Source organism: Erpetoichthys calabaricus, chromosome 16 (assembly GCF_900747795.2).
Source record: "Erpetoichthys calabaricus chromosome 16, fErpCal1.3, whole genome shotgun sequence".
Classification (NCBI taxonomy): domain Eukaryota; kingdom Metazoa; phylum Chordata; class Cladistia; order Polypteriformes; family Polypteridae; genus Erpetoichthys; species Erpetoichthys calabaricus.
Window position 1 is genome coordinate 8,721,826 of NC_041409.2, and position 12,879 is coordinate 8,734,704.

At 37.1% G+C, this 12,879-nt stretch overlaps 1 protein-coding gene across 14 annotated transcripts in view; it reads left to right on the forward strand.

Moving 5' to 3' along the window:
* The window catches only part of nrxn3a (neurexin 3a), a 1,637,233-nt gene that overhangs the window by 679,616 nt on the left and 944,738 nt on the right, over positions 1–12,879 (forward strand). For all 14 annotated transcript variants that reach the window (XR_007933698.1, XR_007933699.1, XM_051920149.1 and 11 more), the window contains 2 exons: positions 2,713–2,903; positions 9,168–9,341. Coding sequence is in view for 12 of the 14 variants with exons in the window: in XM_051920149.1 (XP_051776109.1) it covers positions 2,713–2,903; positions 9,168–9,341 (365 nt within the window). In the remaining 2 variants the exon portion in view is untranslated. The remainder of the gene's footprint in view (positions 1–2,712; positions 2,904–9,167; positions 9,342–12,879) is intronic.

Genomic DNA, 12,879 nt, shown 5'->3' on the forward strand with positions numbered 1-12,879 from the left:
CTATGATAGAATGATAAACATTTTTACATAGAATTTGATAAAAAAAACGCATGTGATTGGGTAGATTTTTCTCAGCTTTATTACACTTTTCCCCATTAAATTTGTTAAAATGAATCGGGCCTTCTTTTTTACTGTTGCAATACACCAGAGCCTATTCCCACTACAGTTTCCAACAGTGCAGAGGTTGGCTTTCACTCATTTTTCATACTTTTTGACATTTTTAATTGAATAACAAAAATTGACAATTAGTAATCCTTAAATGTGATAAGCAAAACAATGTGCAAAATTAAATTTGAAGCAGATTCAGCAATGTGTGGTGTGAGGTTGAACTGATACTGGTGACGTGGTGGCAGGCAGTGCATGAGGCAGGTGAGAGTGTGTGGAGTCACATGGAAGGAGCCACAGAGGATCAGGGTGATATTGGAGGACAGAAAGAGTGATTTCAGATACAAAATAACACTCAAGGCGAGATGTCCCTTGCTGTCCATCACAAAAGGCCCCTAAAAAACTAATTTTGCAGAGTTCAGTTTTCTGCAAATAAGAATTTTAGGGGTGATTTTGTAAAACTGAATGCGATAAAGAACTCTGTTGTTTTGTTCATTGCTAATCCTATCTAACAGTTGTGGCAGACGACTGGGGACCTTGCCACACCAGGATGGCCCTAAGAAGAAAGGACCGGGGGAGAGGACATATTGGAAATAATATCTCCCCCGAAACATGAGAGGACAACAGCCCCCCCCCAGTAGGATTGCATCAGGACCACGAGCTTGGAAGCTCAGCCTTATTGAGACCTGAGGTCACTGCCAGGGGGACCTGGACCGCAGCACTTCTGCCACACCTGGAATACTAACGGGTGCCCATGCAGCACTTCCATCACACCCAGGAGTGCTGCCAGAACAGGACAATAAATAATATAAAAGGAGCCGCCTCACTCCATTCAAGGAGCCTGAGTCAGGAGGAGGAGGACAAAGCTTGTGGGAGAGGAGTGGAGGCGGCAAAAGAAAAGAAAGACAGAAAAATAGAGAGAGAAAGAGAAGAAGGGACAAAGCCTTACATTGGGAAGGGCTGTGTGTTGTGTGCTGTAAAGGCAAGAGAGAAAATAAAAATATCTATGTGCTTAGGACTTGTGTCACTGTGCCTGTCTGTGTCGGGGCTGATTTTCCACACAATATTAACAATAACACAGTATGGGCATCCAAAAAGTGTTCTTAGTGAGTCGTCTAAATAAAGTGAAACACACAAAACTGACTCTTTTCAAAGTAAGTCCTGTCACACTAACTGTTGGTAGCCCAAGTTTTATTTTGTCAGGAAAACTTGTGATTATGATGTGTCATTCTTTTAGAAATGTTTTGCATGGATTTAGCTCTTGTTTTTGTTTTCCAAAGGATTATGCCATTTCGGCATGCTGCCTAGTCAGGCTGTGATGCCAATGTGGCAGAACTGGTGTAACATTTCAGAAAACAATGGTTTGCCTTAGGATTGTGATAAAAACAAGATCAGTTGGTGTGATTTCTTTGATTTCCCCACTGTGTATGTCTGTCTCTCATACCTTATGTTTTCTGTTTCTCTTTCATAGACATTCTGCATGCTAGATCTGTTATGTGCTGCTTGTGTGTTATTTGACATGGGCATGTTAGGACACAGAGGGCAAAACAAAAAGGTGTAATTTGGGTAAAACAATGGAATGAGCATATGGGAACAATAGTATATTTCCAAAAATGGTACTTTGTTATTTGAAAGTAGTTTCCAATGTTGTATATTGTGATGTAGGTTTTCATCTGCATATAGTATGTACTCTGTTCCCTGACAATACTTCTGCTATCACCTCAGAGGAAAGACTTCTGAGATTACAGCATTGTTTTCTTGGTGGTCACCTGAATATGTACTCTCCATAGATCATCATTTAGTGGGCAGATAGCATCTTCACTTCTAGATTAGGAAACTGCATGTAACATACAGTATATGATCATATGACAACTGAAATGTCATGTGACACCTAGGACCAATACGGTGGCTCGCCTTGGCATGTGGTGCCGATAGATTGTGGCAGTGAGCTTGTTTTGGTTTTGTTTTTTTTTTTTTTTTGTTTTGTTTGAAAAATGTCACTGGCAACTTACTGAGTTCACGTACTGAGCTTACGTGCTATGGGAATTTTCTGAGATACCACTTGTGATGATTCATTTTCCTGTATCATTCTGTACATGTGAATCTCCAATTGGTGTTTTGGGAAAAAGATCCTAAACGAAAATCAGATTCTCCCCGTGTCTGCGTGGGTTTCCTCCGGGTGCTCCGGTTTACTCCCACAGTCCACAGACATGCAGGTTAGGTGCATTGGCGATTCTAAATTGTCCCTAGCGTGTGGCACCCTGCCCGGGATTGGTTCCTGCCTTGCGCACTGTGTTGGCTGGGATTGGCTCCAGCAGACCCCCGTGACCCTGTAGTTAGGATATAGCGGGTTGGATAATGGATGGATGGACAAAAATCAGATAACAGTCAGGGACTAGTTTCCCAACCTGTAAATATCCTTTGTGAATCATAGCATCTCTTAAGAATTTAGAGTTAAAATCTATTGTTGTGTTGAGAAGAACACAGACACATCTATCGGGACCCATTTCAGTTTTTTTTTTTATTGATGGACAGGGAGACAAAGTGCCAGGAAAGGTTTTCATTATTTATTGGCAAAAGGTAATAATTCTCTTTGTCTTTTTTCAGGTACATTCATTATGTTTTTGATCTGGGAAATGGACCTCACGTAATTAAAGGAAACAGTGATAAAGCGCTGAATGACAATCAGTGGCACAATGTTGTCATCACTCGAGACAACAGCAATACTCACACTCTCAAAGTAGACGCCAAGGTTGTCACGCAAGTTATCAATGGTGCTAAAAACCTTGACCTGAAAGGTAACCAAATAAAATGCTTTTATTTTATTTTGTATTGATGTGATTACTCTTCTAAGTGAGCTTGTTGTACTTCTTTTAAAAGACCTTTAACGTTTATTTATTTATTGTAAAATGTACCCATTCAGCTCAGTTGCCACTATTTTTTCAAATACACCACTCACAGTTCAGATGTCACCAATAATCCCAATTTCCTCAAGCAACCAAGTGGTGCTTCCACCTAGTAGCTCTATTGACCACCAAGTCTGCAACATTTACATCTCATTTACAGCCTGCCCACAGTTTATCTTCCCTGAATGCCAAAAAAAGGAACAGATAATTATATCAGTCCTTTACTATGATACTAACTTGCTGCTACCCACAATACCTTCTTGGGGGCCACTCTCATGGCTTGCTGCTTTTCTAGTTCTTTGCAGGGCAGTATGATAGCACGGTGCTTAGCACTGCCACTTCACAGGCCAGCCGCCTTGAGTTTCAGTCACATTGTCTGTGTGGACTTTTCACAGTCCTTCTGTATCTGTTGCGCATACGTTTGCCATTAGGTTCGGACATTTCTTACCCACATTTCTGAAGATTTGCTGATTCATATTGTTCCTGTGTGAGTGCAAGTGTGGGTATGTACATGTGTTTGCTCTCATGGACTGACTCTCTGTCAAGGTATCCAGATAGGTTCTGGCCCCCTACAACCCTGAATTTAATTAAGCAAGTTTGAGAATGGTATGTTATGTAATTCCTTTCTTCTCATTGATGTTCCTGTGAAGTGTCATTTGATCATTTATTATTGCTTTACCTACTTAATAATATGCAAAGTACTCTTAATTTTATGCCTCGTGTTCCATTATTGGAACGACAGTCATGTTGGAGTAACATATGTTATGTATAATGTAAGAAGTGGATTTGCCTAGTGTTCCAATTTTGGAACTCCACATAACTCAACAATGGAATGTAATAAAATTTTTTTCTCTTCAAATTCTTGTTCCTTATATTTTTCTACGCAACATATGTGAATTTCATGCACAAACTCAAAAATTTCAACCTTCGGCATAAATGGGTTAAGGACAATCAAATGATTTTGACAGGAACAAGCAATTCGGCCCAACATCTTGTAAATCTCATCCTCCTAATTTGTCGTAAATACAGTTGAGATATTTTTGAAAGTTACCAATGTACTACAGTCCACCATACCACTTGGTAACTTATTCTGTGTATCTGTGATTTTTGTTGTGAAGACAAACTTTAACTTTAGTGCAAAATTTACCCTTAAAAAGTTTTTATCCTTGTCCCTACGTATTTAGTAGCCTACTTTGCATTATATTAACCCAGGGGTGGGCAAAGTCATTCCTGGAGGGCCGCAGTGGCCGCGGGTTTTTGTTCCAACCCAGTTGCTTAATTAGAAAACAAACCTTGCCAATAATTACATTTCATGGCTTGTTAGTGCTTTAACTCTGCTATGTCAAGTCATTCTCATATCCTAGATTTTTTTTCCATTCTAAGGATATCATCCAAATACTTTGACGTGTAAAACGGAGGGGTAATTCTCAATCCTTCACTTTTTTCTCTTCTCTTTCCTTCCAAGTATTTAATTAAACCAAATAGTGCACGATAACTACACAGAGGTATAAAGAGTAACAAGCAAAATGGATAACTGCTGGTTTCTTTTGTCATTTGCTATTGTTAATAAGGAGCAATTAAAAACTGAGAATGCAGCTGTTTAAGACTTAAATAAGCAATAAGGGTTCAAAATCTTAATGAGGGAGATAACTAAAATGTAGCTGAAGTGTTTCTAGAGCAATAAGTGCTTCTTATTAAGCAATTGGGTTGGAACAAAAACCTGCAGCCACTGTGGCCCTCCAGGAATGACTTTGCCCACCCCTGTATTAACCCATGGAAAAAGGAGCAAAAAACTTTGAATTTTTTTAATAAAATAGATGTTATGACATGTAAGAGAAACATGTAATTAGCAAAATATCAACATAACCACAGCAGGAAAGGTAAGTCTAGAGTTTGCTGTTGTGCTGATGCAGATTTAGTACACTTCCTTCGTGTGATTTGCAGTCTAATGTCACATTTAGGACAGCAGAAGTGTGTTTCTTTTCACATTTTTTTTGTTTCTTGTTCATGAGAGAGTAGAATGTGAGGGCCTGATCCAAATGATTCATTGTGTTATTGTAAGTTACCATAGCCCAAGGCTTAATGACTTCCATCCCCTCATACAAACATTGACATTTGCTGCTTTGTCAACAGTGCTCAGTGGGCTAATGTCTTTCTTGTCCTTCTACTTGATCACAATCATTTTGCCTTTTTGCCACGCTGAAGCTTCACATAATTGTCTCTAAGCATGTCACTGTGGTTCAGTCGTATAGTGCCATATGCAGTAGTTTCACTATCCGTGACAATGTCTGATGACCAATTCACATTGTCACCACTATTGCTCAATTCATCTAATGGTTCAATTTCAGTTTGTTCTAAAACTGGCTTTACAACTCTTCATTTACATGGCGTTGTGTGTTTGGATGAAGGCTACAGCTCACTCATAAATACTAATGACTTACCATAGAGAGACACTCTGTGTCAAAGGAGCTAAAGAACCCATTTTCAAATTACATCATTTGATCAACAATACCACTTCTTTTGAAAATTTTAAACAATTCAAGTATTGTCACCATTTCTTTTCTATTTCCTTAAACTAAAAAGGTTCGGCTGATTCAATCTTTCCTTCTAACTCATACCTCAAACGTAATACAGTCAGCCTAGTTGAGTCTGTTTTCCCTGGCCCTCATTTGCTGCTATGTCTTTTTTGTAATATGAAGACCTACTATACATGTAGTACTCCAGATAGGGACTCACTAGTGTGTCATGTACAGTAACTTTAGCAAAACCTCTCTTGACTTGTGCTCCAGATATTGTGTCACATAACCTCACATCCTATTAGCCTTTTTAACTACTTCTGTACTCTGTCTGGGTGTAGATAGTAAAGTGTCCACTACAACTACTAGCTTCTTCACATAAGGAGTATTTTCAAGTATTAATTCCTATGTGTAATACTTTACATTTATTTATTCATTAGCAACACATTTTCCCAAATCTGAATTCTGTTCAGGTCCATCTTCAGTCTGGTATCATCTGCAAACTTAACCAGCTTGTCATTAGAAGTCAAGCAAAATGACACCTTTTATTGGCTAACTAAAAAGATAACAATATGCAAGATTTCGAGGCAACTCAGGTCCCTTCTTCAGGCAAAATGTAATGATGTAATTTAATAATATCTTGCTTGAAGAAGCTGCCCGAGGTGCCTCGAAAGCTTGCATATTGCAATCTTTTTAGTTAGATGAAGATTAAAATCTTCTGTAAAAGAATTATGGATTCTTAACATATTTTTCTAGTTGTTTAGTACTTTGTGTTTTGCTCTTCATTAATTTCATGTGTATTAAGCCTACTACGTCTTCACATGCTGACTCAATGCTGTCTTTTTTAAACTTGATTCAAACACCACCTTTTAGGTTCCCTAGGAGTGAGACTTTTCACCCTAAACCTATTTTATATTGCTTGATAATTGTAACCTGCGGTAGTGGTGACCCAAATGTTTAGAGCAGATGATATTTACAATGCATTTATGGAATATAAACAAACAGTCCACCAAATGAAGAATAAAATCCACTAAAAATGGACAGTAAAATCTAGATAGATAGATAGATAGATAGATAGATAGATAGATAGATAGATAGATAGATAGATAGATAGATAGATACAGCTAGGTCCATAAATATTTGGACAGAGACAACTTTTTTCTAATTTTGGTTCTGTACATTACCACAATGAATTTTAAATGAAACAACTCAGATGCAGTTGAAGTGCAGACTTTCAGCTTTAATTCAGTGGGGTGAACAAAATGATTGCATAAAAATGTGAGGCAACTAAAGCATTTTTTTTAACACAATCCCTTCATTTCAGGGGCTCAAAAGTAATTGGACAAATTAAATAACTGGAAATCAAATGTTCATTTCTAATACTTGGTTGGAAATCCTTTGCTGGCAATGACAGCCTGAAGTGTTGAACTCATGGACATCACCAGATGCTGGGTTTCCTCCTTTTTAATGCTCTGCCAGGCCTTTACTGCAGCGGCTTTCAGTTGCTGTTTGTTTGTGGGCCTTTCTGTCTGAAGTTTAGTCTTTAACAAGTGAAATGCCTGCTTAATTGGGTTAAGATCAGGTGACTGACTTGGACATTCAAGAATTTTCCACTTCTTTGCTTTAATAAACTCCTGGGTTGCTTTGGCTGTATGTTTTGGGTCATTGTCCATCTGTATCATGAATCAATTTGACTGCATTTAGCTGGATTTGAGCAGACAGAATGTCTCTGAACACCTCAGAATTCATTTGGCTGCTTCTGTCCTGTGTCACATCATCAATAAACACTAGTGTCCCAGTGCCACTGGCAGCCATGCACGCCCAAGCCATCACACTGCCTCCCTCCACCGTGTTTTACAGATGATGTGGTATGCTTTGGATAATGAGCTGTTCCACACCTTCTCCATACATTTTTCTTGCCATCATTCTGGTAGAGGTTGATCTTGGTTTCATCTGTCCAAAGAATGTTTTTCCAGAACTGTGCTGGCTTTTTTAGATGTTCTTTAGCAAAGTCCAATCTAGCCTTTCTATTCTTGAGGCTTATGAGTGGCTTGCAGCTTGCAGTGCACCCTCTGTATTTACTTTCATGCAGTCTTCTCTTTAAGGTAGACTTGGATATCGATATGCCTACCCCCTGGAGAGTGTTGTTCACTTGGTTGGCTGTTGTGATGGGGTTTCTCTTCACCATGGAAATGATTCTGCGATCATCCACCACTGTTGTCTTCCAGGTCTTTTTGCGTTGCTGAGTTCACCAGTGCTTGCTTTCTTTCTCAGGATGTACCAAACTGTAGATTTTGCCACTCGTAATATTGTAGCAATTTCTTGGATGGGTTTTTTCTGTTTTCGCAGCTTAAGGATGGCTTCTTTCACCTGCATGGAGAGCTCCTTTGACCGCATGTTGTCTGTTCACAGCAAAATCTTCCACATGCAAGCACCACACCTCAAATCAACTCCAGGCCTTTTATCTGCTTCATTGATAATGACATAACGACGGACTTGACCACACCTGCCCATGAAATAGCCTTTGAGTCAATTGTCCAATTACTTTTGAGCCCCTGAAATGAAGGGATTGTGTTAAAAAATGCTTTAGTTGCCTCACATTTTTATGCAATCGTTTTGTTCACCCCACTGAATTAAAACTGAAAGTCTGCACTTCAACTGCATCTGAGTTGTTTCATTTAAAATTCATTGTGGTAATGTACAGAACCAAAATTAGAAAAAAGTTGTCTCTGTCCAAACATTTATGGACCTAACTGTAGATACAGAGATAAGTACTATAAGATAGATAGATAGATAGATAGATAGATAGATAGATAGATAGATAGATAGATAGATAGATAGATAGATAGATAGATAGATAGATAGATAGATAGCAGTGTTTAAAATGTGTTGTTTGAAAGCGGCCTTGATTTTAGTAAAGTTAATGTGCTTTTTTAAAGGTTTTGCAGTGAAAAAAAATCATTTAATTATTTTTATGGGTTATGAAAAACTATCCTAAATGCAGTGGAATGTTCGTTAAAGTCAATGCTGATCCAAAGGAAATTGTCGTGTAACAAGCTGTGTAAACAGTTCTACAAACATGTGATATTTTAAAACCTTTTTGCCTTTTCTTTCTTTTAAGTTAGGGCACTTTACTAACAGCCTTTACAATTCTGAGCTGAAAAGATAAATTTAGGTTCTTTGTATGGGTTGTGTAGAGACTTCCCTAAATGCAGTGAATGATCCACCAAAGTAAGTGGTGGGACAAAATGGACCTGAGAAACATGACCTGGAAAAATCGGTTCAGAAGATATTCAAATTATGGGATGTTCCACGTATTTTGCTGTTCATTAATTTGGTGAAATTTGACTCAAATATTTTGTAAGGGTTAATGTGGGTATTATAATTCTAACAGAATACATTCAAGATCCTATATTAATTAGGTGCCATTTTGCCACCTGAGATCATAAATGACACTGAAAATAACTGTTTCCTGATATGGTTATGCCATTTGGAAACTGAAATCACAAAAAAGTATTAATAATACCAAAGAAGTTAAGTAAAACTTGGATGAGACTTTTAACTATTTGCATTCTTCTGTGACCCTAATGCCATGTTTTATTTTATTTTTGTGTTTTTTTGTTTTGTTTTTAACAATTAGGTGATCTCTACATTGCTGGGTTAGCACAGAACATGTACAGCAGTTTGCCCAAGCTTGTTGCATCTCGGGACGGGTTTCAGGGATGCCTGGCATCTGTTGATCTGAATGGCCGTCTCCCAGATCTAATTAATGACGCTTTGCATCGCAGTGGCCAGATTGAGCGTGGATGTGAAGGTATGCCCTTTTATGAGTACTAGTGCCCTCTCACGTTCTCGAACAATAGCTTCTTTTTATGCCCACACATGGTGTCTTCAGTATTACTGGCGCAAATTTGACCTCTTTCTCATAATTAGTTTGCCTGTTCTTTGCCATCAGCACAACATTCTGTCTCTGTGTCAGCATCTCCATGTTTATATCTACCATGAAATCATCTGTTTATTTCTGGAGCAACCAGCATGTGCTATACAAGAGGTCATCACTTATAATTAATATTTAAACAGAACAGGGCTCAACAATGCTGTTATTAACAGTGATTTCATTTAGTGAAAATATATTCATTTTTCTTATTAACTTTGACTCATTCTGTTTATGTGTTCATGTATGTACATACATACTGTATATATATATATATATACATATACATACATATATAAATACACATATACAGTATACAGTATTTACTGTATTTATTTATTTATATCTTTGTTATTTGTCTTCACAAGAGCAGCACAACCCATAGCAGAGAGTTATTTCAAAATTATTCTGTAACAAAATGTGTTACAATCACAATAATTATATAGTTTCTGGGGAAAACAAACTACATATATGCTTTACTATATGCCATCAGTTAACATCATTTAAAGAAATACTAAAACTGGAAAATTTTTAAATGCTAATTGATCTTGTATCTCATATGGGATGAAAACGTTTTGTTCCTTACAGTTTGAAAATCGTTTACTGTAAATGCTAATTGGCCAGTGGGCGGCACGGTGGCGCAGTGGGTAGCACTGCTGCCTCGCAGTTGGGAGATCTGGGGACCTGGGTTCGATTCCCGGGTCCTCCCTGCGTGGAGTTTGCATGTTCTCCCCGTGTCTGCGTGGGTTTCCTCCGGGCGCTCCGGTTTCCTCCCACAGTCCAAAGACATGCAGGTTAGGTGGATTGGCGATTCTAAATTGGCCCTAGTGTGTGCTTGGTGTGTGGGTGTGTTTGTGTGTGTCCTGTGGTGGGTTGGCACCCTGCCCAGGATTGTTTCCTGCCTTGTGCCCTGTGTTGGCTGGGATTGGCTCCAGCAGACCCCCGTGACCCTGTGTTCGGATTCAGCGGGTTGGAAAATGGATGGATGGATGGATGGCTAATTGGCCATATATGGTATATACATGTACACTGTATATGTTCCTTTATATTACATTATATATAAAGAAGCTGAAGGTAGGTTTTAAATAAATTATACATTTATAGTATATTAACTGAGTTTCTGGAATAATTTAAGTGAAATCTTCAAAGTAGTATTTTAATAACATTCAAATACGGATAATTCAGATCCTTGTAGAGATCTTAATATTGAGTAGCAAATCAAAGAAATGCGATAATGCATATAGAAAAACTAGAAGAAAAAAAACAACTTGAAACTTTTGTTGCTCTGCTTTTATTTGGCAAAATGAATCTGCCAATACGTAGTAGTAGTCAAAATTTATTTGGGAAGATTTCCTAAAATAAGCAAAATATTCAAGTCAATAAATCTTACATTAAAGAAAGAGCAAAATTTAATGGCTTGATATAAAAAATCTTTCACTTGCTTAGATTTATTTTTTTTGTAGTATGCTGTTTAATACATGAGAGATCTGAGATTATCTCTATTTATAGTCACTTTACTCAGAAAGACTATTGAATTTTAAGTTTTATTCTAAACAAGTACTTAATAAGATGGCAGGTTCTGAAAACAGTAAAGCTTGACAGTCATCTACACATCTAGCTGCATTTTTCCTTCCTTTCTGTTTGGGAAAATAACTACAATGTGGGACATGCATTTAAGATAAATTTAGAAAGATATTGCTTATGTGTATGTATGTATGTATGTATGTGGTACTAACCTCAATAATCCATTGTTTGCTCCTATAGCTCTTCATTTACATCATTATCATTTACAGCTGCCAGTTAGCAATGAGCTGACACAGATATATAAAAAGCAATTGATTTGGTACATTTTACAGCTGTATACTAATTTCATGAAGTATCAGTTGACGGATAGATAGATAGATAGATAGATAGATAGATAGATAGATAGATAGATAGATAGATAGATAGATAGATAGATAGATAGATGTTATTGGGAAATGACAGGGTGATATTTTGTGACCCAAAGACAGGAAGTCCATTTATATTTGTATACTCTTCTTAGTTCCTGTCACATGTCCCTTAGACTCTTTCTTTAGCTTAACAGGTTTTGATTATGAGTGATTAAAAAGTCCATTTATATCCATTGAAGGAATTTGTTTTGCAAAATTCCTTTAAAATGAAAAGCAAGTTTTATTGAGTGTGTGGTGATTTACTTAGTAAATCTAAAAATAAGGAAACCATATGTGCAATTTGGCTGAGAATTCAGTTAAAGGGAAGAATTATCTTCTGATTAAGAAATAAGGTAGATCCAAAGGCAGCCTCAAGCTGTTTTACTCGAACCTGTGCTGTAAAGAGTGTAATGGCAGGGTACAAATACTGCTGTGACTTAATGCATGAATATGCAGTGAAGCTCTCGCTTCACTATAATACATTCCGTTTCTGCTGAGAAATATTCCCAAAGAAAGTACACAAGGTGAATGTGGAGCTTCATTTTGTCTGTCACCAACATATTTGCCTTTTTGTCTGTTAAATACTTAACAATATAGCACATCATTTTTGCATTTGCATACATTGTAATAGGATGGCACCAGTCTGGTGAATATTGACAGTGTGCTGTGACGTAAGTGTAAAACAGAGAACTACAAAACCAGAAGGCAAAAGAATATTGCTATTGAAATATATTGCTATAATTTGGAAATGTAAAATTTGTTGTGCTTTTCCTCCACCTTTCAAGCATCAATTAATTTTGTATAAAAGACATGTTTTTATATGTACTGTATGTGTTTTCAATTGTATAACTGTATTATCAAATGTATTGTATAAACAAGTGGTACTTGCAAATTACTTGCTCATTTAGAATTAAGAAAATAAGAATGAATTATATTAATTAATGAATAACAATTCTGTACATTTAGGAAATACTTACTATTTTTGGTGTTATGTATTTAACTACATTATTTTAAACCCTTTCTGATGTTTTTAGAAGCAACCTTTTTCAGTTACTAATGTATGAATATCAGTGGGGTTTTCATATTAAAAGGTGACTGAACAGACTTTTTTTCCTATTTATATTCTATAAAATGAATTATTGTGCAATGTGTGTCAGATACTTGTTTATAGTTGTAGATTAAAGTTTTTCTTTCCTTACTAAGGCCATGGGTGTTTAGTAGAAGCTTACAGCATATGCATTTACTATATGTGTACAGTAAGAGTATCATCCTTTGTCACTCCCTTAAACCAAGAATAAAAGAGAACCAAATAATAAAATATATCAAACTAGATTTTTACTTCAGGCAGCATGATGGCGTAGTTGCTAGTGGTGCTGCCTAATGGCTCCTGGGTTCAAACAACATCCTCCCCAACATCCTAAATACATTCATGTTAGGTTGATTGATTACTCTAAACTGGCCCAATGTGACTGAGTTTGGGAGTGTAA